This window comes from Carettochelys insculpta, chromosome 5 (assembly GCF_033958435.1).
Source record: "Carettochelys insculpta isolate YL-2023 chromosome 5, ASM3395843v1, whole genome shotgun sequence".
In the NCBI taxonomy this organism is placed as follows: Eukaryota; Metazoa; Chordata; order Testudines; family Carettochelyidae; genus Carettochelys; species Carettochelys insculpta.
The window spans coordinates 73185548-73211906 of NC_134141.1; the positions used below are offsets into that span (position 1 = coordinate 73185548).

A 26359-nucleotide genomic window follows, 5' to 3' on the forward strand; every position below is an offset into this window, starting at 1 on the left:
CTCCACCCACCCTTCCTCTTTTCATGCCCTTCCCTGCCTGAAGAGTTGGGGAAATTGGTTCTTTAATCAAAGATGATCCCTTTTTCAGTATTTATCATGCAGAAAATTTCGTTAACTTTGATAGAAAGTTAGAATGTATTCTGTATCTTCTGAATTCCGTACCAACCAAGCTGTTAATCTCCCAGTTTTTTTTCCAAAACTAAATCAGACCACAGGAATGCCCTTCTTTCTTTGGATGTCAGAGGCATAAGAGCCACCTATCTGGATAGAGCCAAGACTTTTAGAAAGGCTCCCAGTTTTAACAGGCACATCCAGTGTCTTCACTCAGACTCTCACGGCTTGTCTACGCTTGCCCCCAACTTCAAAGGGGTATGGTAATCAGGGAGATGAGAAATTACTAAGGAAGTGCTGTGGTGAATATGCAGCACTTCATTAGGCTAATTCTCCCCCCTGGCACCTTTGAAGTGTCAAACTTCGAAGTGCTGGCATGTGTGTATCTGTGGGCACTTCGCTACTTCAAAGTGCCTTTATGCCCCAAAGTTTTGCCATGGGTAAGAATTAGCCTGAAGAAGTGCTGCATATTCACCGCAGCACTTCATCAGTAATCTCCCATCACGCTGATTACCATGTCCCCTTCGAAGTTGGGGGCAAGTGTAGACAAGCCCAAAGTGGATTTATGGATATTTTTTCTCTTGTTATGGGGCTGCCAATGTTCAGCTTCCTTGTAGGGAGTTAGCCTATTGTACAAGATCTCAGCCTGCTTCCATAACACTTGTGAAAGATGCCATCTGGTCTTCAGTAAATACTTTCTACAAACACTATCCCATGGTTCACAAGTCCAAATCTTACACTGTGGTGAGTACTGCAGTTCTTCTATCTTTGCTGTTGGGTCTATCTTCCAGTGATACTACTTTGGAGCCATCTGAAGTGGAGCACCCAGAGATACATGCCTTGAAGGAGAGTTTGTTCATCTTGTGTAGTAACTGGAGAGTTTCAAGATGCATCCCAGTGGATGCTCTGCTGCTCTTTCCTATGTTTCAGAGCTTCCTCGAGGAACTTCTTGTACAATTGGGTACCTAAAAGGGTGTTAGAAGGACAAGGGAGAAAAATTATTCTCTTTGGGCTCTGATGACACGAAAAGAAGCTATGGGCTTTAATTGCAGCATGGGAGATTTAGGTGATCATTAGGAGAAATTTCCTAGCTGTTAGTGGTTAAACATGGGAATAAATTTGCATTGGGAGGTTGTAAAATCTCCATCATTGGGAATATTTAAGAACAGGATGGATAAATCTCTAACAGGGACAGTATAAATGGTGCTTGGTCCTGCTGTTGAGTGCAGGGGACTGTACTTAATGACCTTGTGAGGTTCCTTTTGGTTCTAGTATCCTATGATTCTATTGATAGAGAAGGACTGAAGGAAGTTTGCCTGTGCAGCTCTGTGTCTCCTTATTTTAATATGAGGAGCGCATGCGTGGGCCAAGAGGTATGTCTAAATCCAGTCTCTCATCAAAGGTGCGTGGGTCACATACATACTTGAACTTGAGCACCCAAAGAAACACACACCTTGAACTGCAGTTACTGCAGAAGATAGATAACCTCTGCCCATGGATAACTAGATTAACAATCATTATTGAAGCTAACTTCAACCTGAATTCAATAATAAAGTAAGACTTTGTATTTCAATAAGTACTTACATCTGCTCCTGTAATTAAAAATAAACATCAAGTTAGTTGGTAAATTGATTATCCCTAATACTCCAGAACATGTAATGACAAGAAAAGGAGCTGGTGGTCATGGAAAGCTGGTGAACTGCAGTTGTTTCCTAAGTGCTTTCAATTTGAGTCTATTTGTCATTTTCAGGTAAGTTTGTTGGTTTTTTTTTTTTTTTTTTTGTTTCTGTTTATTTGGTTTTGCTTTAGAAATACAACTTGCTCATCACTCAAGATGAAAAATCATTACTCTAGAGAAGAACAGTTCATTTTCAGGGCAAATATATTGTTTTACAGGCTTTCAGTGATGATGAACGGAAAGATTCTGGGGGCAGATACTATGTCCACTGGGAGTCTGGGGATGTTCAGTAATGTTGTTTTTTTTCCTTCAAAATAATCATCACGAAAGCCATTAAATGTGTGAATTAAGACTTTCTGGGTAACAACTAAAGATGAATTTCACAGTTCAGGAAAGAACATGGCTGCACAGTGCAATAATTACTCTCTCCTTTCTTTTCAGATTGTGCCAAAAACTTTAAATCCTCAGTGGAGGGAGCAATTTGACTTTCATCTCTATGAAGAGCGGGGTGGAATTATTGATATTACTGTGTGGGACAAAGATGCTGGCAAAAGAGATGATTTCATTGGCAGGTGTGTGCAATTATATCCCACTAATACTCTGGAGATGGGAGTAGATGATTGCGAGTCTTGTTAAAACTATTCCTTCTAACCATTTGTTCTTGCTGCAAAGCAAGCACTGAGCTGTTGCAAAGTACAAGTCTGTTTTCCTGCGTTTATGATCATTCTCATTGTGATGCTGACAAAATAATTTGCTTGACCAGTAGATGGCAGATTTTACCTATTCATAGACAGATTTTCAAATCTTGATATATTGCATTAAGTAGTACAATCATGATGCAGAAGGTTCCATATGGCAACTTTTTCCAATATTTGGGGTAGAGGTGAAAGAAAATATCATGAATTCCAAAATGCATATAAAACTAAAACACATCCTCATTTTTAATCTAGTGTGTGGGTGCAATGAAAAATATTGACACAATTTAATTGTCAAGGGACTCAATCTTTGGGATCTTTTTCAGGGTTAAGAAATTGTATAAAACTGGGTCACCAAGTTTCAAACAGTTTTATTGTAGTTGGTCAAGGGTGAATACAGCCTATTTATATCAGCTTATAATAGGAAAAAATGTCAGTGTTAAGTGTGTAACTATTGTGCCAACTTACTCTTACTGGGATGTTCAAGTTTTCAATTACATCATATTAAGTTACGACACATTCTGATAACTTGTATTAATCTTATTTCTTCTGGGTAGTTGCCTGTCAAAGTAGAATATTAAAAACTTGTAGATGCTATGACTACTACATTGAGGCTTTGTAATAAATAGAATTAATCTTTGTTGAAAGTACATATTCATGAATAGAATTCCTATTAATTAAGCCATATAATTTCCATGTCAATGTGTTAATCTCTCCCCCTCTATGCTTGTATTTAAAGTGGTGCCTTTGTTAATCAAATGAGATGAGTGGGCAGTCTGGTCATACTATTACATTTTATCTTCTCTTGGAGGCAGCCTTTTATAAAATGTGACAAAATGGGGACTCTGCAGTTTCCAATGGGGAGGCAGCAGGCATGAAAGGGAGTGGAGGATGGGGGCTCCAGAACTCCCTGGTGTGTGGGATGTTCCAAAGCTTCCTGGCCCAGGTGGGTAGAGGTAGGGGCAGGGAATGAAGCTGGAGCTGCCTCCCTGAGGTGGGGGGAGTGAGGCAGCCGATCTGTGGAGGGGCTCCTTGGCAGTGGGAGCTGCTTCCCCTAACTGCAGGGTATCTGGGAACGAGGCACCCACCCCATTGTGGACTTCGCTGGCAGTGGGGTCTGCCACCGTGGGGTGGTGGGGCAGCTGCCCCACAAAGGAGCTCCCCTGCAGCAGGAGCTGCTGCCCACAAGGTGCAGAGCTCTGTGGAACAGGGCAGCAAACTAGTGGAGTAGTTCCCTGGCAGAAGAGACTGCCAGCCCAAGACACAGGGCACCAGAGAACAAGAGCCCTGCAGAATACAGGACCATTTGTCCATTTTCTTAAAGTAGGGATGCCAGTGAGACAGCTTAAATAAAGGACTGTTCTATGAAAAATGGGACAGATGGTTACCTTTTATATAAGGACCTTAATCTCAATCAATTTAAAATATATTTATTCATTAGCATTGCATTTTATACAATACCCTATATCTGGGATTTGTGTATGTTTTAGTACGGTCTCATTTGCACTGAGTGGATATAATAATGCTTAGTTTGGCAGAATATCTGAATGAGTCCATTTTAAGTGAGTACAGGTTGAACCTCTCTAGTCCGGCACATTCTAATGCAGCAACACCTGTTATCTGGCATGATTTTAGTTAGCCAGGTGACCACTTATCATGGGCATGGCTAAGTTTACTGTGGTCCTATACAGTTGGTTTGCAGCCACCAGTCATGGCTCTAAGTGTTCTATGCTGCTGTTTAGCTGTAATTTACACCTAAATGTCTAAAAAAGCACAGGAAGTAGTGGAAGTGGTGGTAATGCTGCTAGACAATTTCGACCACCCGTGGTCTGGCAAATTCTCTCATTTGGTAGTGGTTAGGTCCTTAGGGTGCCGGATGAGAGAGGTTCAACTTTTATCAGTTACACCTCAGAAAATGGCTTCTAGTCTGTGTTCATCTGCTAGAGTTTTGCCTCAAGCGATGAGATTTACAGTTCCAGCAATTGACTTTGCAGTGCTCTTAGATTTATTTTTTTCAAATTATTAGTAAGGAATAGTATCACTATAGCGTATTAGATGTATACGTAGTCCTTGCTGCAAAGAGCTGGAGGGGCAGAGCCTCTGATAGAAAGGGCAGAGCTGAGACCTATTGCCACCTAGTGCCATGGGGAGCCCTCCTCCCATGCTACAGAGTCACCCTTGCATGGTGTTTCAAAGGAGCCTAGCATCTCCAGCCCCTGCCACAGTAGCAGTGGCGGCTACTGGGAGCTCCAGGCCCCTTTGAAACATACAACCATCTCTGTGCTGATAATACACTTGCCGTCCTGTGTGTATACTCCAGACCTGTCTCCCCTTGTCCATAGTAATTTTATTCTCTCTGACAACACTTCATGGATGTCTAGCCACCAGATCAAGCTAAACAAAATGAAATCAGAGCACTTCATCTTTTCTTCCAAGTCTTCCCCTGACCCAACTTTCTCAGTTTCTGTTAACAATACCAATACCCTGCATTTCATGCTGGCCTATGACCTGGGTGTTGTCTTCATACCTAGGCAATGTTTAAAATTTGCCTAGTCTTTCTGCATAACATGTCTAAGATAGTCTTTCTTATTAAAACTGGTCATCTAGGACCTTATCTTGTATTTCAGTTATTGCAACATCATCTCTCTTTCATTGCAGTCATGCCCTGCTTAGATCCATTCTGATACCAAAATCATTCTCCTAGAGCCTTTAACTTTGACCAGATCACGCCCCCTCTTTGAAAATTTCCACTGGCTCCTCCTACTCTCTCATCAAACTTAAGCTTCTTGTGTTCACTTTCAAGGTCTTTTGTGGCTTATCCTTATCCCATATGACATTTCATTTAGTACTGAAGTGCGGACTTCCATCTCCTCTTGACCAATGATGCAAGTCTCCCATCCACTTGTCAAATTTGCAGTCATGTGCTTTTATGCTTCCTGCCATGCAGGCACTCATGTTTTGGAGGAGTTTCCACAGAGATACCTCACCCACCTCCTTCAAAACCCTCTTTAAAACCCTCCTCATGCTGTGAAGTGTTCTACAAACTGATAATTAAGTCACTGGGTACAATGATATCCCTGCCTATCATATGGATCAATGCTGTATTGCTTTTTTCCTTGTTTACCTCATCTGTATCCAGCTGTCAGCTCTTGTCTTATGCTTAGCTAGTACTCTTCTCCCAAAGTGTTTACCCTCTTTGTTTTTGTGATACCGCATGGGGGTTTCTGTCCATGACTAGGATATATTAGGTAATATAAATAAATAATAACAGGAGTTCTTTTGCTTCCAGGATCAGAAGAGGTTATATGCTTAGGCTATAGGAAGGAAATTAAAAACTGTTCTTCTTGCTTAGCTTAGTGATGGGGCATCCTTTTTTAATCTTAAATAGGGATCCCCTCCCACTCTGAATAATTCTTAAGCTCTAGCTGCTCTCTTCTAGAGGTAAATCTGTGTATAATGCAAATCTAAGACTCCAATCCTAAGTGATTTCCATATCTGAGTAAAATTTGGTGAGAAAGAAGCCGTGTTTTATGATGAGAGCATTTCTACTAATGGGGAAAAATGGAACAAATTGAGAGAAGAAATAGAAAAAAGGGCATTCATTCATTATTTAGGGAAACAGTTACATCTTTGATCCACAGTAAAGTACTTCACAGCACATTTTTTCATTGATTTTTGCTTTCAGAACCCTTATGAATATCCGCAAAAATTGTGAGGAATATATTAAAAAGTGCTGCTTGATGCATCTCAGAGATATCTACCTTTAAAAGTGTATGCTAGCGTCACAGATCCATCTGGTGACTCCTCTGTAGCTACCTACTGGACTGCTATGAGGGAATTCCAACCCTGTGAATGTACAGGTATTAAAGCTTTTGTGTGTCTCATCAGGCTGGCCACCCAGTTTCTTCCTTTGGCCTTTCTCACACAAGTCCTGAGCACCCTTTGTGCCTTCACAGAAATGGAGCTCCTAAACCAATGTAATTCCCCCATTCTGCTCCAGCTTCTTACATACCGTGTCCCAAATTCCATTGCAAAACTGTGAGGCTGCTGGTTTGCAATTTAACTGTCCACGAAGAGGTATATAATTTGTGAGGAACTTAACATGCAGCAATGCTGCCCAGAGTCTAGCTGCTTATTGGTCTTTGCTTTACTTGCTTAAAGCACAAATGAGTGCAAAACAATAAACATCTTATGATGTCCCTCATTAGCTCACCATTTCCTTGGGAGTTCTTGTGTGACCCATCTGCATCCAGAGACACAGGCAAGCTCCCTTTCCTCCCAGTGGCTGTAATATGCTGGGTCTTGTCTCCCTCATATACTGGAGAAAATGCCCCCTGAGAATAACTTCTCCTTTCCAACTCTTTGTTCAGGATCTTGCCAGGTTGCCCATCCCCCAGGTGACTTTGTTAACATGGCAAGTTCCCCCTGCTAAATCAGCTCTTCTGAGCAGGGGCTAGTCTTTAGTCCAGAATGAATAGATTTCCAGTGACTAGGTACTTTATTCTGCACTCTCAGCTCTGTATCAAATCATGGGACTTCAGTTCACCCTGGAAGGAAAGGATAACCAATAAGGCCAGGGCTACAGAGAAGACCACTCTGCTGTTGAAGGCTCTGGCACAGTTACGTGGGAGAGCTCTTGGCAGCCCAGCTGTCACAGGACTGAGGGTACAGAGTCCTAATGGTGGAGCTGTAGAAGGTTCCTGTGTTGCTACCAGGCTTTTGCCACCTGATCTCTGGCCAAGACTGCATTCTCCTGGTGGTGCTAGAGTCTTGTTTGCACAGGTTGTGCCAGTTTGACTTATATCCCTGCTCCTTGTGCCAGCAATAACTTAACTGGCCCTCTGGATTATCCAACTATAATCTATGTCTGGCATGTTGTTTAGCCAACCAGAAGTGTGTGCTCAGACAAGTGGGCTCAAGTGAGGGAATACTGGGTCCTAACACTAGACAGAGCCACCTAGCTTCATAAACATAGAAGCTGGGACCTGTTGTTCCAGTGTGGAAAGAGAGGGTCTCCCATGGATTATGCACAATGTTAGGGGCACCAAGGTCTAAGGATTAAGAGGTTGCCCTATGTACTTTGCGTACATTATGGAAGGATTTTTCTGGAGACCAGAACCTAGAGGCTTACAGACAGCGTTTGTAAATTCAGGTAAATGTGACTATTGCCAAGATTTTCTGAGCTTCCCAAAGATTCTAGAGGATCAATCACTTCAAATGAGTATAAACTTTCACCCAAATGTATATATTATCATCTATGCCAACAGTATTGAAGGATATAATTTGAATGTCCAGGTCAGTTGGTGAAATAAATTAGTCACAGATTTACCATAACTAGAAGTAAGTTTTCTACTTCCTTGTTGAGTCAGAAAATGGTCTACTGTGTTAGAAAACATGAGGTAGTTAATATTTAGCAGGTATTCTTATGATAAAAATAAAATTAAGGTGGAATGATTTTAATCTCTATGTAATCATTTAACTTTATCACCTGCATTTTTGAAGGTGATCCTGACTGTCACCTTTACAATAATCCACTAATAAATCCTTATGATTGTTATATCTTTATGCACAGCAGTAATTGGAACAAATTGGGTGCTGACAGCTACCATAAATTGCTAAGAATGAGTGCTGTCAGAGAACAAGTTGTTTCTATGAACATAAAGGATAAGTAAATCCCATGCCATGCAATTTTATTCAGCTGAAGTTATTTGCAATCCAATATAGCAGAATTTATAACTGTATTTATTAATGGCGAAAAGGCATGTTTATCCTCAATAATTTTTTTGCTCATCTTTTTTGTTGGTGGTTCCTGTTAACTTCATATCTATATACCTATTTTCATCAGCATTGAGAGTTTTCACGGTTTTCCAAAATTGTTGCAAGCTATGAGAGCAACACCTTATATTGGATATTCATTAACCTGCATATTGTTTGCTTGTTTTTGTTGGAAGAAGTTTCCTTTTTCATATTGTTTCCTCTGCATATGTTAAAATTTAATGGGTGTATCTGCATATTTCTTTGACTTCTTTTGCTAAAATTGTCATGAAAACAAGGTAAAAAGCATTGAAAGTTTATTACCAGTACTTAATTTTTGATTTTTGACACTAAGTACATTAGTTTGTTTACAAAATCTTTTTTCACAGTAAGTCAGAGGTTCTGTTAGCACAGACATAAGTGAAAGCAGACTGAGAGCTGTACTGCTGCATTATCCATTGAAAGCCCAACGGTATTCTTGTCAGAAGATGCTAAACCAGAAGTGGAAGTTTGTATATAAAATATGTTTTCTTTATTTAATTGAATTATGCTGCTAATCTTTGCATCAGTTCTCTAAGATGCACCTAAAATTGAGTGAAAGGGTTAACATTACAGTTGTCTTTACTGTTGCTAATATTTCATTGTCAATTTGTTTTCTGAAGTGTGTGGAGATTTTTAGTACAAACTGCATACCAGCAACTTCTTTAATATTGATGTCTGTCAAAGATTTTTCTGAATAGCTAGTGTGAGATTCAGTTTGCATCATTTCATGACTGAACTTGCTGAATGGAAAATTTCACAATTTTTTGTAGTTATGCTGTGACAAAAGTAACAACTGATGATAGTGCAAACATAACATCCCATTTTGTTCATATGATGATCTAAACCACCTGAAAAATCATGAACTTGAGTTTTATTGGGAAGACACAATTTTGAGGCACTTGTTATTTCTGAATTTAAAAGTAATGAGAAACATAGAATGCTGGGATTTGGGTTTTGGGGGTTTGCATATGTAAATTACATCTTACAAGACATGAGAAGTAATTCTTCCACTCTGATGTGCCTTGATTAGGCCTCAACAGTATGGCGCCTAAAACGGGACACCACATTTCAGGAAAGATGTGGAATGTTTTTTCGGTGGGAGAGTCCAAAGAAGAAAAACAAAAAAGATTTATGGATTGACCTCTGAGTGAGAGGGGGTTGGAAAACTGGGTTTTAGTATGGAAAAGAGAAGACTGACGGGGGACACAATGGTTTTTAGGTACTTGAAAGGTTGTGACGAAGAGTGAGAAATTCTGAAGTGAATCAGTCCCATGAAAGATCACCTCATAAATCATTTTGTTAGTTTTTCATGTGCTACATAAATTCTTATTTGTTAAGAGCAGACTAACACAGCTACCCCTCTGACTTAAGAGCAGATTAGACAAACACCTATCAAAAATGGTGTAGACAATAGTTGGTCCCGCCATGAGTGCCAGGGACTGGACAAGGTAACCACTAAAGGTCCCTTCCAGTCCTGTGATTCTGTATACATATGTGCACACTCACATACACATACTCCATGATGTATATGCCGATAATATAGTTAGTGGGTTAGTGCATGAAGTTGTAACAGAAGCACCTCTCTATTTACAGTGCATTTATGGTCAGAAATGTGAATATTTAAGAAAGGTATCAACAGATCTGCCTTTTGGGCCAAATCCTAAGATGTATGGAGGCCCTACGTTTCACAGGTATTTAACATATGCAGCAAGTCTCAGGGTTTGGCCTTCCAGATATTCCAAATCATATCCATGCTCATAGTAACTGATTGTTAAAACTTCAGTGGCTATATAGCTTTAAGAAAAAATATGAACTAGATCAGTGGTTCTCAAATCCTCTGCAAGCACAGGACTCCCCTTTTTGATTTACATTTTTGCGGAGAACAGTCGTACAAGCACCATCTTCTCATGTTACCCAGAGATACTCAGTCCTAGGCCCTGCCCTCCTCTACCTTTTTTCTCAGTGCCCAGGCCTGTCCCCTCTTCCTTGTCTTTCTCCTGTTTGTATCCTCTTCTTTTTCCTATCATCCCACCAACTCCAGGCTTCTACCCTTTTTCCCCTCTGTTCCTGTCTTCCCTCTCCTGAGCTTCGTCAATATACCCCACAGGATTTGCACCTCCTTGCTGATATCCAGCCCTGCCAACCCATGGCTCTTGTATTCTTTCTCATATGCTGCTCCCCTCCTGGCTTTTGTCTGTCACTACTCTCCCACTCACCATCCCCATCCTGTTACTATCCCACCTCCTCTGCATTCTAAGTCAGGCTACTTACTGAGTTGTTTATTGGTTCCCGAGTAAGAGAAGCACTGAGAACTCCCTGCTCTTGGTTCTTGTGCGTGATAACACAGTAGGCTAGAGTGCAACTACAGGTACAGTCCTGGTTAGGTTTTATGCCTCAGAATAGAGCAGTGGTGGGCAACCTGAGGGCCACAGGCTGCATGTGGACAGCTGGGGTTCTGTCTGGGGCTGGAGAGACATTTTGTGTATCACACATGCGGGATTGCCAGATTCTGCTGGTTTCCGGCCAATTTGCTTTTTCCTACCAGTATTACGAAAGTGACTGCCATATAAAGCAATGGCACATGAAGTGAAGTGCATGCTGCAGTGAAAGTAACTTACATTTCTTACAAATACTGTCCTATGGCAGTGCCCCTGGAGAGGGTCTGGGGGAGATGTGACATAGGACAGCACCTGTATCAAATTTTAAGCATGGACTGGAGTGTGAGGGTGACAGAGAAAGGGTTGGGGAGGTGCAGGAGTCAGGGCCGGCCAGTGTTCCCTATAAGCTGACATGTTGGGTGGTGCAGGAGGTGCAGCCCAGCTGGTTAGCAGAATGCCCACAGCCACCAGTACGTGTTTGTATTGGTGGTGCATGCCTGCACAAGCCTTGGTGCACACAACAAATTATTTCACCGAGGGATGGAAGAAGATAGAGTAAACACTGCTCATGGCAAGAGACTGGACTGTGGGGAGTGCGGAAGTCTGGGCAGGGGTTGTGGGGGCTCAGGGCGGAAGACTTCAGTATGGAGAAACTTGGGACGGGGGATGAGGGGCGTGTAGGGGGAGCTTAGATCTGGGAGTGCTGCCACCATGCTGCCCAGTTGCTGATTTTTTTTTCCAGGCTGGCTAGGGCAGCAAGAACAATGCTGCCTGGTCACTTGTGTGCTGGGGTTGGAGCATCTAGCTCCCAGCTGTCCAGTCTTTTACTGGTGTGCTGCACTGGTGCTCACCAGCATACTGTCTCAATGCTGGTTTCATACGGGCTTCACTGTGAGAGCTGTGTGCTCTCTCTGCATCTCGTCAGAGCGCTGCTATGTTTCACCCTGCAGATTTTAGGTGAGCAAGTGCAGTTGGCAAAACTACCCGATCCCAGGAGACCATCTTGTGTCCCACTGAGACAAAGGAAGTCTGCTCACTAAGCTAGGTTTCCCATTGCTGGAATAGACCATTCTCAGTCACTTTGTGGGGCTGGCATATATGCAGTCCAGTCAGCACTTAAGAGCTTAGTTGTGGTGTATAATCACCTTCTTAGCAAGACAATAGTTAGGGTAATGAGCACTTCAGATTCTGTCAGAGACAGACGTAGGTGTGACACTGCATGCAATATTATCCATAATGGTATGATTAATTATGACATAATTACACCTTTTACAAGATATCCATGTTCAGGTATCTATGCAAAAGTTCTGATTACCCTAGTTGTATATATGTATAATTTTTGTATCTGAAAAAACAAGTAGTACTGTAGCACCTTAAGTACTAAGGCCGCATCTCTACTAGCCCCTTCCTTTTGGAAGGGGCATGGTAATGAGCGAGTTGGGACGATGCAAATGAGGCCCTTCCATGAATATGCAGCACCTCATGAACATAATGACAGCTTTGAAATCATGTGCCACCTGTGTAGATGGGGGCATTTCGAAAGGACCCCCTAGACTTTGACATCCCCTTCTTCCTGCAACCAAATTGTGTAGACATAGCCTAACAAGTTTATTAGGTCATAAAACTCAAACTTAACCCTGAAATCCATGAAAGCTTCTGCCCCAACATGTCCATTAGACTCTACGGTGCTATAAGACTCCTGATTTTTACAGATACAAACTAACATGGCTATCCTTCTGAGACTTTGTATCTGAAGTTATGAATAGGTATCTGTTTCAGATATGCTTACTTTGGGAACACCAACAGCTAGCCTTTCAGATACACAATGAAGAAGCTAAATTTGTGATGACGGCCCATCAGCAAAGGCAGTGAATTATGAAAACTTAGCTTTCCTGTCAACTTTTCAGCCATCTTGTAAGTAGTGACTGCTATGATTCATCAAGGGCATGTGACCAGACTACATGTTACTGAACTCCATTTTTCTCCAAACGGAGCTGGGAACGGAATTTGGAACAAAGGGTGCTTGCTGTATGTTCAAGCTATGCGAGGTGGGATGGCATCTCGTAAACACCTGAGGAGCAAAGATGGAACTGGAACAAGTGTTAGTCCCAGGTTAAAGGTATTCTAGCCTGTCTGTGGAAGCTGGTGGATTGCTTGTATCATCAGTCAGGATGAGAAACTACTAATTCATATCCAGTCTATCAGGTATCTTAAGCATAGTATGCAATTTTTGTTTCTGGGCTAAATAATCTACTTTGATCTGTTTTCTATCATATATAATCACTTAATCTACCTTTTGTAATTAACAGAATTGTTGCTTTATTAAACCAGGGAAATGTCTGGGGGAAAATATCAGCCTGGATAACACAGGCACGTTGCATATCCTTCTCATAAGAACATAAGAATGGCCATACTGGGTCAGACCAAAGGTCCATCCAGCCCAGCATCCCATCTGCCGACGGTGGCCAATGCCAGGTGCCCCAGAGAAGGAGAACAGAAGACAATGATCAAGTGATTTATCTCCTGCCATCTATCTCCTGCCCTTGTTCTGAAGGCTAGGGCCCCATACTTTACCCCTGACTAATAGCCATTTATGGACCTAACCTGCAAAAATTTATCAAGCTCTTTTTTAAACCCTAATAGAGTCCTGGCCTTCACAGCCTCCTCGGGCAAGGAGTTCCACAGGTTGACTGTGTGCTGTGTGAAGAAAAATTTCCTTTTATTAGTTTTGAACCTACTACCCATCAATTTCATTTGGTGTCCCCTAGTTCTTGTATTATGGGAAAAGGTAAATAATTTTTCTGTATTCACTTTCTCCACACCATTCATGATTTTATATACCTATATATTCATGTTGAGGGAAATGTGAATTTTGTTAATGAGCTTACTTTGTACCGATCTCTGTGCAGTGTAAGAGGGTATATTCTGGATTTATACTTCAGGAAGGGTGCAAGGTCAAAGAGCTGTGAAATGGTCTGTTCTTTCTTGCCTATTTGAGTGGCTTTGGTACAGCACTTAGCTCTGGGGGTTTGGTGCCCCCTGCTGTCGTATTGGATAAGAGCAAGGTCTTGAGCGCTATGCCATAGAAAAACATGCTAGCCAGGACAGAAACTGGGCTTTGCCATACAGTCTAATATTTAGACACAGCTTCCAAAGACCCTTCTTCCATAGAAAGGTACTGCTCTGTAATCACCTACAGTGCAGCAGCCATGGAGGCTTGTGCAGTAACTGACATTCTTTGAAATGGTTGTCCCTGTGGGTGTGCCATGACCCTCCCTCTTCTCCTTTGTTTCCAAGTCACATATTTCCCCACAATAGAGAAGGAGCAGAGGGATGTTTAGCAGTGCACACCAGTTAAAAGCTCACAGCATTACACGATGGTACTGCACAGGCATCACCTCCCCACCCCCAGCCCCGGGTACTGCTGCCTTAAATCTCTAGCTATAAACGCAAGGCACTAAAACACCTGTAGTGGAGCACCCAGGGAGACATTTGTCTTGAAGAATGTCAGTTACAGCACAGGGTGAGTAACCCTCTCATCTGGAAAATCTTCAATTATTTTATAAAATTCAAACCTAATCTACCAGAAGCTTTTTTTAAAAACAAACAAACAAAAACAAAAAACCCCACACACTTGGAGGGTAAAAATGAACAGTATTGGGATTTAGGGCAGGAGGAATCATGGGAAGGCTTAAAGCAACAATTGATACAAGAACCAGTATTGAAGTTTTATGCCTATTAAAAATCTCAAAAGGTGCTTCACTCTAGGTTAGGTCCAGTGACCATCCGTCCCATTTTTTCCTGGGACAGTCCCTTATTTAAGCTGTCACAGGCCTCCTGCTCTTAAGAAAATGGGCTAATTGTCCTGTATTGTGTAAGGCTCCTGTTCTCTGGCAAGTAGTGTTTGGAGGAGGCAGCCCCTGCTTCCAGGAAGCTCCTCTGTCCCATGGTGTCCCATTCCCTGGCACCCCATGGAAGCAGCCCCCACCGCCAGTGAGCTCTGCCATGGGGTGGCCTCTTCATTTCCTGGCACTCCCCTGCTTGGAGGTTGTGGAGCCCCACCCATCGGGAGGCTGCAGAGCCCCATCCCTGGTGCCCACTTTGGGGCATCTGCCCCCATCACTGAGGAGCCCTGACATGGAGCAGCGCCCCCAACCCCTGGAGGCCAGTGTCCTGTGTTTACCATAGGGCAATGTGGTCAGCCTAAGGTTAGGTGCAGTGATTACAGAAGCATGAGGGTTGTTGGTAACCAGTGGCATAGGCATACAAATCACAGACTGAGGTATAAAGTGCATATGTAGATTGAAAAGGAGTTTTTAGGAATAATGTTTACTCGTGAGAAATTGTCAGCATATTTTTGGATGGACAGTGGAAGTTGAAATGAACCACAACCTCATGACAGTGTAATTTAGTAAATCAGTAAATTGAGCTTTATCTGAGTTCTTGGGTAGTCTAGGCACATAATCAAAGGGATCTCAGAAAGTTTCAGCACATTGACAGCTGAGGTGGATTCTAGCATTTCCCATCTATCTGATCCTTTGTCAGCCTATGAAGGGGAAACTGTCACGAAACAGGAGAGCAATTCAGAGCCTAATGAAAGGCTGATAGTGAGAAGATCAGAGCAGCAGATCCAACATATTGAGGAAAGTGAATGGCAAAGCCCCACTTGATATTGGTGTGCAGGCCGCCTCTCCTCACGAGCTAGCTGATCCATGGAATTTATGGAAATATACTAGATTTACTGTTATAAATGCATTTGAGTTATTTAATTTTTCCTTTAAGAGGGAGGATGTGGAGATGTGTATGAAAGGTAAAGATTTGAAGATGCTCTCTCATAAGGGACAGTGAGTGTGGAATTTTGGAGATGTGCCCTGAACACAAGGATTGGGAACACTCATGTGGCACTGTGCATCAAATCACTACAGAAACTCTCCACCTTGAAGAAGGAATAAAACTGTAATAATATATTCACTGGTTTGTTTAATGAACCCCAAGATCATTAGGCATGTTTAGTCTTGAGGGAAGAAATCTGAGAGGGATCTGCTAGGTCTTCAAATATGTTAAGAGGATTATAATCAATTGCTCTCATTGTCCACTGAAGGCTGGATAGGAAATAATATGCTTAATCTGCAGGAAGGGAGATTTAGTGATAAGGGTGATTTTGAGTGTTTCCTTAAATACAAGGGTAGTTAATTGTGAAATGGACTTCCTGGGGAAGTTGTGGAATCCCTAACACTGGAGGTTTAAGAATAGGTTTGACAGGGATGGTCTAGGTTTACTTGGTCCTGCCTCAGCACAGCAAAGTCCAATTTTAGCCCTACATTTCTATTGCTCTAGATAAGCAGTAATGTGTCTGTCCTTTTTAATACACTACTATCTGAAAAATTCTTATTTAAAAGGTGCTGTCAAATTCAACTCTGAGGTAGATCAGTTTCCTTATGTGTAAGGGTTTTCCCCACTTCCATGCTGATTGTTTTATAAGGTTTTTTTTGGCAATAACATTAGCACTTGAGTAAGGCCCTCAAGGATCTCAACTTCTCACTGGAACTGGCAAGGTGAGGAGTGAGGTACCCCATCTCCGCTACCCACTGTCAGGCTTTGTCCATTTCTGTTTCCATGCAAGTATCAGGTGAGGGAAGGAAGTAGTATGATTGAAAACTTTTATGTAAAATGTGGCTTGTGACTGAAGAGTTTTCTGTGAAGTGCTTAATTGTGTGGAAAATTGACTTTTCCAATTGAAAAACTATTGCCTGTAAACTGAAATTTCAGCCAAAACACAAAATTTGTCAACAGAATATGCCACTGAAGTGTCTCATAACAGCTGTAGTTTGGTTTCTTCATTTTCCTAATCTCTTCTGTTGGCTAGACTTTCCAGCCAGAATACATCTCCCCTAATGTGTTGCCTTTTCACAAAGAGGCAAGACCAGAGTGCATGATGAGAAATGCAGTTTGACTAGTGATTGTAGCCAACTGAAATGACAGAGAGAATGAGGAACCCGAAAGGAACCTCATGAGGTACCATGATGCATTTTCAAATTGAAATATTTCATATTTGGCCACTATATTTTTTTCTTGCCAAAAGTTCGAAATGTTTCACCCAAAATTCTCCAATTTCTGACCAGCTTTAGAAAGAGAGAGAGAAAAAGCTCATCTGGATCGCCTCTGTGCACCTGCCCTAAGGTAACACTCTCCTTAGTCCTTTGTTTGATTCCTGGGAGCAGAGAGATCTTTCTGATGCACAGCCCTTCCTCTTGTTGCTCTGTGCAGGGGCCTTAGAAACTTTAAAAGGAGACATACTTCTGGCCCCAGAACTCAGAGCAATAGCTCTGCAGCTGTGTAGCTGGAAAAATCTGCCTTGCAGGCCCTGCTAAGGGGTGTATATGCACATTTTGTCCAGAGTAATAATCCATGACACATGAAGTGCAACTATCAACAAAGCAGTAACTGTTCACACACTAATGAGCAGAATAAACCAGCTGAAGTGGTGAAATCTTTTCCAGTTGACTTCTCTTAATTACAGTAATATTAGGCATTGTATGTAACTGTAGAATTGTGGATACAGCTATTTTGAATAGAGTTTGAATTTTCAGGTTGATGGTGTTCCTTTTAACATACATGTGCCAAAATAGCAATTGGTATGTGGAATGGCATATTTATCTTGTAAGAGAGAGAAATAGTTTTTGGAATTTCATCACCCTGCATCATAAGCAAGGTGGGTGGTTTGTCTGGCTGGAAGAAGAGTGATTGCTTGCTGGCTTAGGAGCAGGGGGAAAGGGAGAAAACTGCTGGAAAGAAGGCCAGCGTGGTGGCTTTCTCATCACAGAGGAATGAAAGGATTTGAAAGATCAGCCTGTGCTGAGACACTCCTCTCTTATTCACATAGCAAGATTGGCACCGTCCCCTTTCCCTCACCTATTCTGGTGGTAAATAGGCCAGGTTATTGGCCCTATCGGCTGTGGAAGTGACAGGAAGTGAGCCGTATGTCACAACTCACTGTGTAAGTGTGCAGTTGATGTTCAGTCTAGGTACTCCATAAAAGAAAGCATATAGTAATGGATAAATGTGTTGGGGAAAGGACTGAATGGAGAAGTGCTTTGGTGATTGAGCAACTGGGGGTAGTTGGGGATGCCTGTGATTGGTACAGAATGGAGCCATTTCCCATAATTATAATCCCCCTTACCTCTCCTATGAGAGCAGTGCTTAGCAAGATCCCAGTAATGGAGTTGCTAGAGGGGTCTGAATGAAAAGTGGGGGAGTTGGTTGAAACCCCCCATTCCTGGGATTATAAGGTCTGGGCAAAGGCTCTGCTGGAGGGATCTGGATAGGAAAAAAAACAGCAGGGGGACTAGTAAAAGCACTCTGCTCCCCTGGTTAATTAAAGGAGTAAACATGGGTGGGTTACCTGCACTGCCCATGTTACCTGAGGGGTAGTCCCAGATATCTAATAATAAAGTTGCGGCCTGATAAAACACCCATTGAATGTCTTCTCTCCTCCTTTCTGCATAGTCAGATAACAAGTTTTGGGATATTTCAATTTTGGCATTCCATAAATATTCTTTGTTTGCACTTACAGCATGGAATGACTCTAGCTGTAATAGGGGTGTGTGCGTACCCACATGCCAAGACTCATCAATATTTTTTTTCTGGAGAAGACACTAAAATGACTAAAGCCCTCAATGATACAAATTAAAGACCATGTTTGTAATAATACTGCCCACTGATCAACATAGGAGTGTTGTCATGGAAACCTATTTTAAGCATACTTTAGGCTGAATGCTGCAGATTTTTGGAGAGATGCGGGGAGTGCAAAACAACTATCCTGGAATACATAATACCAGATTTTTATAGTAGAGGCAATTCAAGTTACAATAAAATTGTTTCTTCATTGCAGCCCAAAATGTAGCATTTATACTGGTCAAGTTAGTTTTAATCTTTTCCGTATCCCTGTTTCTCTCACTTCTTTCCATTGCTTGAGAGTCTTCATACAAAAATCCAACATGTAAGATAAATGCCAACCACAGGAAGCTCTTGGACTTGGTTTTAAAATTTTTCATTGTAAGACAGCGAATTGAATCTAACTGTAACAGTTTGGGAGAGGTTTAATTGTTTTAACAGCTAAACACTATAGAGTAAATTGGAAGCAGGGGAGACTATGCTTGTAAGAAATTTTTAATCTGTCAGTGATTGCAGAGAGCCTATTTTATGGGACCACATTTATTCTCGTAATTGGCTATTTCATGTCTTTAAATGCCTATCTATTCACGTCTGTCACCTTTCTCTCAGTTTATTGGCCCTGGGGTCAGCGCATTATCCTTCTCTTCAAAATCAGTTCGCGTTTTTATGAAAAGAATTGTGTGAGATGTTTAACTTGGTCAGAGTGGCATTTGGAACATGGACCTGTCAGATTAAATAATTGCTGTTAAAACTGTTGTAAAATGGCCAGACTGTAAGTAGAATGTAGCCTTTTATTTTCCATGGATTGCTAATTTACTGGCATAATATTAAGGAAAAAAGTTCATTCTGAAAACTTAAAGAATTTCAGTTAGATTCTAGGAAAGATTAAGTACATGAATCTGCACTTATATATTAAAAATACCCACTGTTTCCCCTACCAGATGCCTGGGAAAAATATATTTGTAGAATATTTATTGACCATATAATATTATCCTTTAGGGCTTGATGTAAAATTGGCCCAGTGTGAGTGGCTATGCAAACCTTTCCTGGTTCTCTTTCGTATTTAGGGATGAGGCATAGTTCACTGTTTCTGTCCAGTTGCTCGTAGTGGAAAGTATAGTGTGGGCAACTTCTGCTCTTTTTCTTGTAACTAAAACGATCATAGGAATTTTAACGTAGCCATTCATTGGATGTCTCATTCACCTTGCTCCATTGTCCAGCCACTCTGCCCACAGTCATAGTCAATACCTTATTGAAGACTATTTTTCCAAAAAAAAAAAAAAGCATAAGTAGCATTAGTTTTGTGTTCAACAATGCATAAAGGCACACTTATTATTTTATTTTTATGCATACATCATAAACCGAGGACAACTTCTGAATATGAATTTCTAGCACTCTAATTTGTGGTGTGTTTTTGGTTGACCCTGTAGAGTCTGTATTTAAGATAAATATACAACATAATGAGTTGAAGATGGGCAAGAGGTACGGCCGAAATGGAAGTTAAGTCCATCCACGGGCTGGGAAGGAATTTCTACTTCCTTATTTTTTGCATAGTGGCGTGCAGGCAAGCCTATGTGACACTTGTTTGGTTTAGTGAAGAAAGCCACTCACTGACTCAGAACGTTTGTTTCTAGGTGCCAGGTTGACCTGTCGGCCCTCAGCAGAGAACACACTCACAAGCTGGAGTTGCAGCTAGAGGAAGGAGAAGGATTCTTGGTACTTCTGGTCACCTTGACAGCATCAGCTGCAGTCAGTATTTCTGACCTCTCTGTCACCTCCTTGGAGGACCAAAAGGAGCGAGAGGAAATACAAAAGAGATATGTATGTAATATCTATCTCTTAATCTTTTTACATATAATGTTGAAAATAATTAAATACACTTGGAAAAATGTATGAATATATCTATTGTCTAATCAATGCTGATTTAAGATAATAATCTATATTAATATTAATTGTCTTAAGTATCTAGGTAACATCATCAGAGCCCTACATTCTACCTTTCCCTAAACTGTGTACATAAAAATTCAGCTACTATATTTAATTAGTTAAGTGAATTATCCTCTGTAATTTAAGATGCTATTTAGCACTTTACTTTTCATTTCAGCTACTGTAAGACTTCCCAAAGGTTTTGCATTTGTTACACAGCATACTGGAAAGCTTTTTTTTTTTTTTTTTTTTTTTTTAAGAAAAAAAAAGTTTGCTTTTTTTTTACTATGTTTTAGAGCAGTGGTTTGTGTCATTAAAATATCATACTATCTTTCCATTACGGAATATTCTCAAACAATTTATTTTACTTCCCAGAATCCTCATATTGTACAGAATCTGTGTAGTTGTGTCAAAGCAACAGAGAGGGGAGCTCTTACTCCAGCATTTATTAATACCTAAATCACTAAAAGTAACTGTCTTTCTACAGATGAAGAGTTTTTTTTTTTAAAAAAAAAAGGCTATTTCCACTTAAAATTACAAAGCTTTTATTGTACAAATGCTACCAGGTGTTTAGAAAGCTTCTCTAGACACTCAGCCATTTAAACCAAGCTCTGACTAACAAAGGGTCGCCTAATTTTTTTTAAAGATTTTAAAATATTCCTATTCCCTGACTGACATCCTTTCAATAACTGAATTTAATAAAGATGTACCTTATCAGTCTGTGCAGATAACGTGAAGTGCTAGTACTAATGCTGTACAATATTCTTCAAACAGATTAGCAGGATGTGTGCTTCAGCAAATTTATTCTGGCTATCTCCACCGAATCAGCTGTCTGTTAATGCTTGTACAACTCATACACCAATAGTGTTATCATAAACACAGTTTAATAGAGGTGACTTAGCAAAGGCTAAACATTCTATTTGCTAGCCCAACTGAAACCTGAAGTATTGTGCATGATCTCTGAAAAATAATTATAATCATGAGAATTATTTCAGATTTTGGTCTCCACAAAGACAGTGTCTTTGTCAGAATAGATGGTTATAAGTATAAAAACATTTCAGACAGATTTGATTTTTATAAAGGCATACATTATGATTTTGAGTGTAGACACACCATATTTTTGTGCATTATTGTGGTAATCTTATACAAGTTAAATGATACTGATAGTTTAGCAGCATTATAGAAAAATATTGCTCCTCCATAGCTTTCATAAATTCTCTTTTTGCTTTATCAATTAAACACACAATTATTCAAGTGGTAAAAGAATGATCAAATGACTTGTGATATTTGTTACAAAACATATTTGTTAAAAATATAAATATTTTCAATATGCATGGTTTTGTGTATTTGAAGCTTAAGGAAACAAGCATTGTTTGAAGAATGTATTTAATCTGGTATGTGGCAGAAGAATAAAGTTTACGGTTACATGTATTTCAGATTTTAACATTGAAATGCCTTCTGAGATTTAGAGGGCAAAGACTTGCAATGCAGTATTTATATAATTCAGACTTTCTTTTCTTTCCTTAGCTGTCTGCTTGTCTTCAGTATTTGTGTATCTGCCTTAAAGGACACAGATGTGTATTTAAGGGGAGGAGACCCCAAAACCCATGGTATTATGCCATTAGGGAGATACGCTATATCATTTGGTATCTTTATTTTCTATATATTTTTTTGCTTTCCTGAAAACTCTAGTTGCTGTCTAAACTGTGTAGTCCACCCTTTCTTGTGGCCAAAAGCAGTTAATGAGCTGACCCTGGCATCAGATCAAATAGCCTTGGAAAATGACTCTATTACTGTAATTTAACCATTTGTAGCTGAACATAAGAGCCCTACAAATTAAACAGACGCTACTGTTTGAAACGTTATTTTACCACAATTGTCTGAGAAGATTAATTCCTTTTGGGGTAGCAGGAGGAGGGTAGTAATGGCTACAGGCCAAGAGGAGATTGTGTGACCTTTTCAGAACTGGTGTGCTGAACCCCTGGTCCCCCTTGTCACAGTTTAAAAACCAGAGGAGCTAGTTTAGAGAAGAAGTTGTTAGCATTCCATTTTTATTATGACATTTCACAGTCATCCGATTTAATGTCCCTTGACCGGATTGTCCACCGTGAGACGATGGGCTTGAAATGTTATTTAGAGCATTGATAAAAGGTGAGCGGTTCTAAGATGACAGCGAGTCATAAGGCTGGTGGTGTGACATTAATTTTCTCCATAACAGAGATGGAATAAGACGTCACGGTGACAAGCTGTCAATCAGTACTGGCCCCTCAGTGTATCTTGATGCCATAGGATGGGGTATTGCTTCTCCCATAATAGAGCTGAACTGAGATGCTCTCCCTGACAGCTGCTGCAGCCATACAGAAAATATATTATACAGCCTTTCATTAAAAAAATAAAGAGGACTCATCTCCAGAGCATTTCAATCTTTTCCCATCTATTGAGGGCAGAAAGGATTCACAGCAAATCATAGATTCCTCTGCTATGGAAATTTCAGGCTTCAGAAACCATCCAGGTTTTGAGGCCTTCAACAATAATCATAAATAAGACGACAAAATATATTTTGATAAATAGTTACACATTTAGAGTAATGTGTTAAAATAATGCTTGCTTTTTAGTGTCCCTACAATAATATTGTAACGTATGTCAGGGGTCCAGGTTGTCAGAAATATGCAGTAAATAACTCTCAATCACCTGACTTGTTGAAATTAAAAGTTCAAACAATAGTTTAGTGCCAAAGTCTGAAGATGGATGTCAGGTATATAGAGTGAGATGTAGCAATGCTGCCTCTTTTACAGAAAGAGCTTACCAGTATTTTATGGAGGGTTGGAGGTTTGTATGTATGTATTTTGGTCACTATGGAACTTGCTTTAAGTAACTTAGGGAGGCAGGGGGAAACATGGTTCAGAAACCCTTCTTCTGTAAGCAATTCCCTTTCCACACAACATTAGAAGAGGGAAATTTGTTTTATGGTACCAGAGCGTATAAGATTTCAAAATTTGGCCATTATTGTAAAAAATGAGACCCTGCCAACAAACATTTGAATTATAACATCACCATCCATAACACTACCTCTGCCACCCTCAGTTTGCAAGCACATAAACAGAAGGTGAAGTATATGTTGATGAAACTTTGTCATCTGTCTATTTTAAAGAGATTTCTGAAGATTAAATGTTAAAAAGGATGAAAATGTAATCCTTGTGATAAACACTCTTCATATATGGGGAAAAAAATGAAGCATATTATATTGTGCATAACTGCATTTTCTCAGCTCAGTATACCAAGGTCAAGCCTTCCTTATAAACAATAAACAGATGGGATTTATGAAATTAATGTCAAAGTATGATATGAGTCACTTTTTTTTCTTTTTAATAAAGGGATGCATTTTATATATCTAACATTTTAATGGTTATATTTGGAGAATAAATATATTTTTAAGCAGCCTAATGTTTAAAATTATGTTGAAATAGCACTATGACCATGTAGAACATTAATGCAGTTTACTTGCATCAGATGCTAATTTTCCATAGTAGTTTTACTCCTGTAATACAATTGAAAGTCCTTGACTCAGCATCTGTGTTGATGCTTGCATGGCCTACAAACAAAAACATTGTTTTAAAATTCAGACCAAGTAAGCAATTTCACATGCTTTCACTGTGTAACAATAGTAGAATAAGACCATGGACGTAAAACCTTTTGGACCTTTAAAAAATAAAATAAACGAGGCTTCAAGTGTTTTATGTGATTAATTTTTTTTGTACCCAAATGCTAACCTTTAGGGTCAAGATTTTCAAACACTTGAAAATCAGGCTACATGCCTAACTGTTTAAATCTGAACTTGGGAGCCTAATTTTTAGTTTCAGTTTTGAAGATTATATTTGGCTGCTGCATTCAGGTTTTATAAAAACATTTCTGACAGTGCACTCAATTACTATAATACCATTCTCTTGCTTAAAAAAGACCAAATGCTTTTTAAAATAGTTGTCTCAAACATATTTCCAAAAACATGGCTTTATCATGACTAAAGGCTAGTATTCTATTCCATATTTTAAAACTGTATCTAAATTGCATATAAATTATGGTGACAAGGCAAAGAGATTTATTAGAATTCCTTGTAATGTACTGAGAGCCATCTTTTCAGTCTCTTACTCTCCCTTTCCAGATGTCACTCCTGTTAAATACAATGGTAGTTGGGTGTTTTCCTCAAGGGGAAAAAAAATGGTTCTTAATCAAATGTGAAACTATTTTACACAAGCTATAAGAAGGAAAGCATATGTGTGATTCCCATGACAAGAGGAACTGTTTGTGTATATTATACCATTTTTATTTTTGATATTTTGTTCTAAATAGGATATCAAAATTTAAAACTTGATAGTCAATTCTTCAGATAACTAATATTAGGAGAGTAATACAGTAGCACTAATTTCTTATTAAAATATTTTATCCTGACATACACTTCCATTTTTATCTTAAAATGATTATGGAAGGGAATGTATTGAAATAGAGACTGATAAGAGTAAGTTCCTGTTGAAATTAAAAATTAAGATGGCAATCATTTGAAACATAGCCTTGTATTTAATGAAATTTGGATCAGGGAAGGAAAGTCATTAACTACTTTCCTCTCCACACAGCCAGTAATAACTTTTTATTATTATTGTTTAGAGTACAATGAGGATGTTTCACAACATGAAGGATGTAGGATTTCTACAAGTGAAGGTCATCAGAGCAGAAGCATTGATGGCAGCTGATGTCACAGGCAAGAACGGATTGTTTCTGTGATAGTATATAGTATAATGAAAGAGTCTTGGATTTTTTTTTTTTTTTTTAATACATTGGTCAGCTTCCACAAGACGTGAAGTGTAAGATAAGTGTTGCAGAATTTTATTGCACAGTTTGTAAATAATCTCATTGTCTATCCTCAAAAGTCCCCTAACAGACACAACTTTTTATGCTCTGGGTTATAAGGTTTTGTAATACCAGTGAATAGAGTCCAATACAACATATATATGGGGAAAGAGAAATACATATTTTTTCACCATCAGAGGTCCTGCAAAGAGATTTCACGAGCTACCAGAGCAAGACTTTAATGGATGCAACTGAATTGAATTTGACTGTTATTTATAAGACAATGCAATGAGTTAACAGTTCGGAGTATACTTGCATATTGCTCTGAAGCGAGCATCAAAACAATTTTTTGGTCCTTTACTAAAGAGCTGGCTATGTGGTTTACAATTTAAAAGTAAAAAATTTCCAAAGAAATAGCTTCTTGCAACCAGCACTATATGTGTAAATGACCCATGATAGATTGATGTCAGGAGACTGAAAAACTGCTTCCAAAGTAGAGAGAAAAAATACATTTTTGAAATAATTATTTTTTAAAAATTTTTTGTTCTTTTTCCTTTGTACAAATAATTGATTAGTTTTACCTTCTGATTTTTGGAACTTTAAGTATAACCATTGAAGTCATACCAACCACATTTCTTCAGAAATACGTTCTCTTAAAAGTATACCCACGTGGGCACAGCACACGCTGAATGGAACAAAATGAGATTGTCCTCTCTCGGAGAGTAGTCACTGAAGCTGTAAGAATTCATGAATATGCGGACTATGTTAACTTAGTTGGTTTAGCTGCCACTTGAGTAGGTAAAGTCCAAGTTCTGCCACAGGCATAAATGCATGGTAGAAAATACCTTTCCTACTAGTTCTGTGTAAACTAACATGAGTATCAGTAGTTTATTTTACAAGATCTAAGGAGATGCAGTTTTATTGCTGAAACGGGATATCCAAAATGGAAATCAAAATAACAGGTTCTTTCTTTAGTGGAGATTGGAGAAACACTTCTAAAGGTTCCTCACTCTGCTTTGACCTTATAATCCAATGTGCTCTGAACAGTGAGAGAGATTAAGTTATTTGGGGGCAAGGGATAATTCAGTCTCTGACCTTGTTCAGTCTTGGACTTTTTTCTGATCTCTATGCCATTTGTGCCAGATGCAGAATTTTTTGGAAATACATTTGATTCAATTAGAGATGTTCATAACTACCAGAAACTATTTTCAGACACTATACATTCAGAATGCCTGTTGGTTAGCAAGTAGAAGGAACTT

General features: G+C 39.7%; 1 protein-coding gene across 2 annotated transcripts in view; it reads left to right on the forward strand.

Annotated features, from left to right (window-relative positions):
• Positions 1 to 26359, forward strand: part of MCTP1 (multiple C2 and transmembrane domain containing 1) — a 362568-nt gene that overhangs the window by 191240 nt on the left and 144969 nt on the right. For both annotated transcript variants that reach the window (XM_074994208.1, XM_074994209.1), the window contains 3 exons: positions 2231 to 2361; positions 19967 to 20153; positions 24918 to 25011. In XM_074994208.1, coding sequence (XP_074850309.1) covers positions 2231 to 2361; positions 19967 to 20153; positions 24918 to 25011 — 412 coding nt within the window. The remainder of the gene's footprint in view (positions 1 to 2230; positions 2362 to 19966; positions 20154 to 24917; positions 25012 to 26359) is intronic.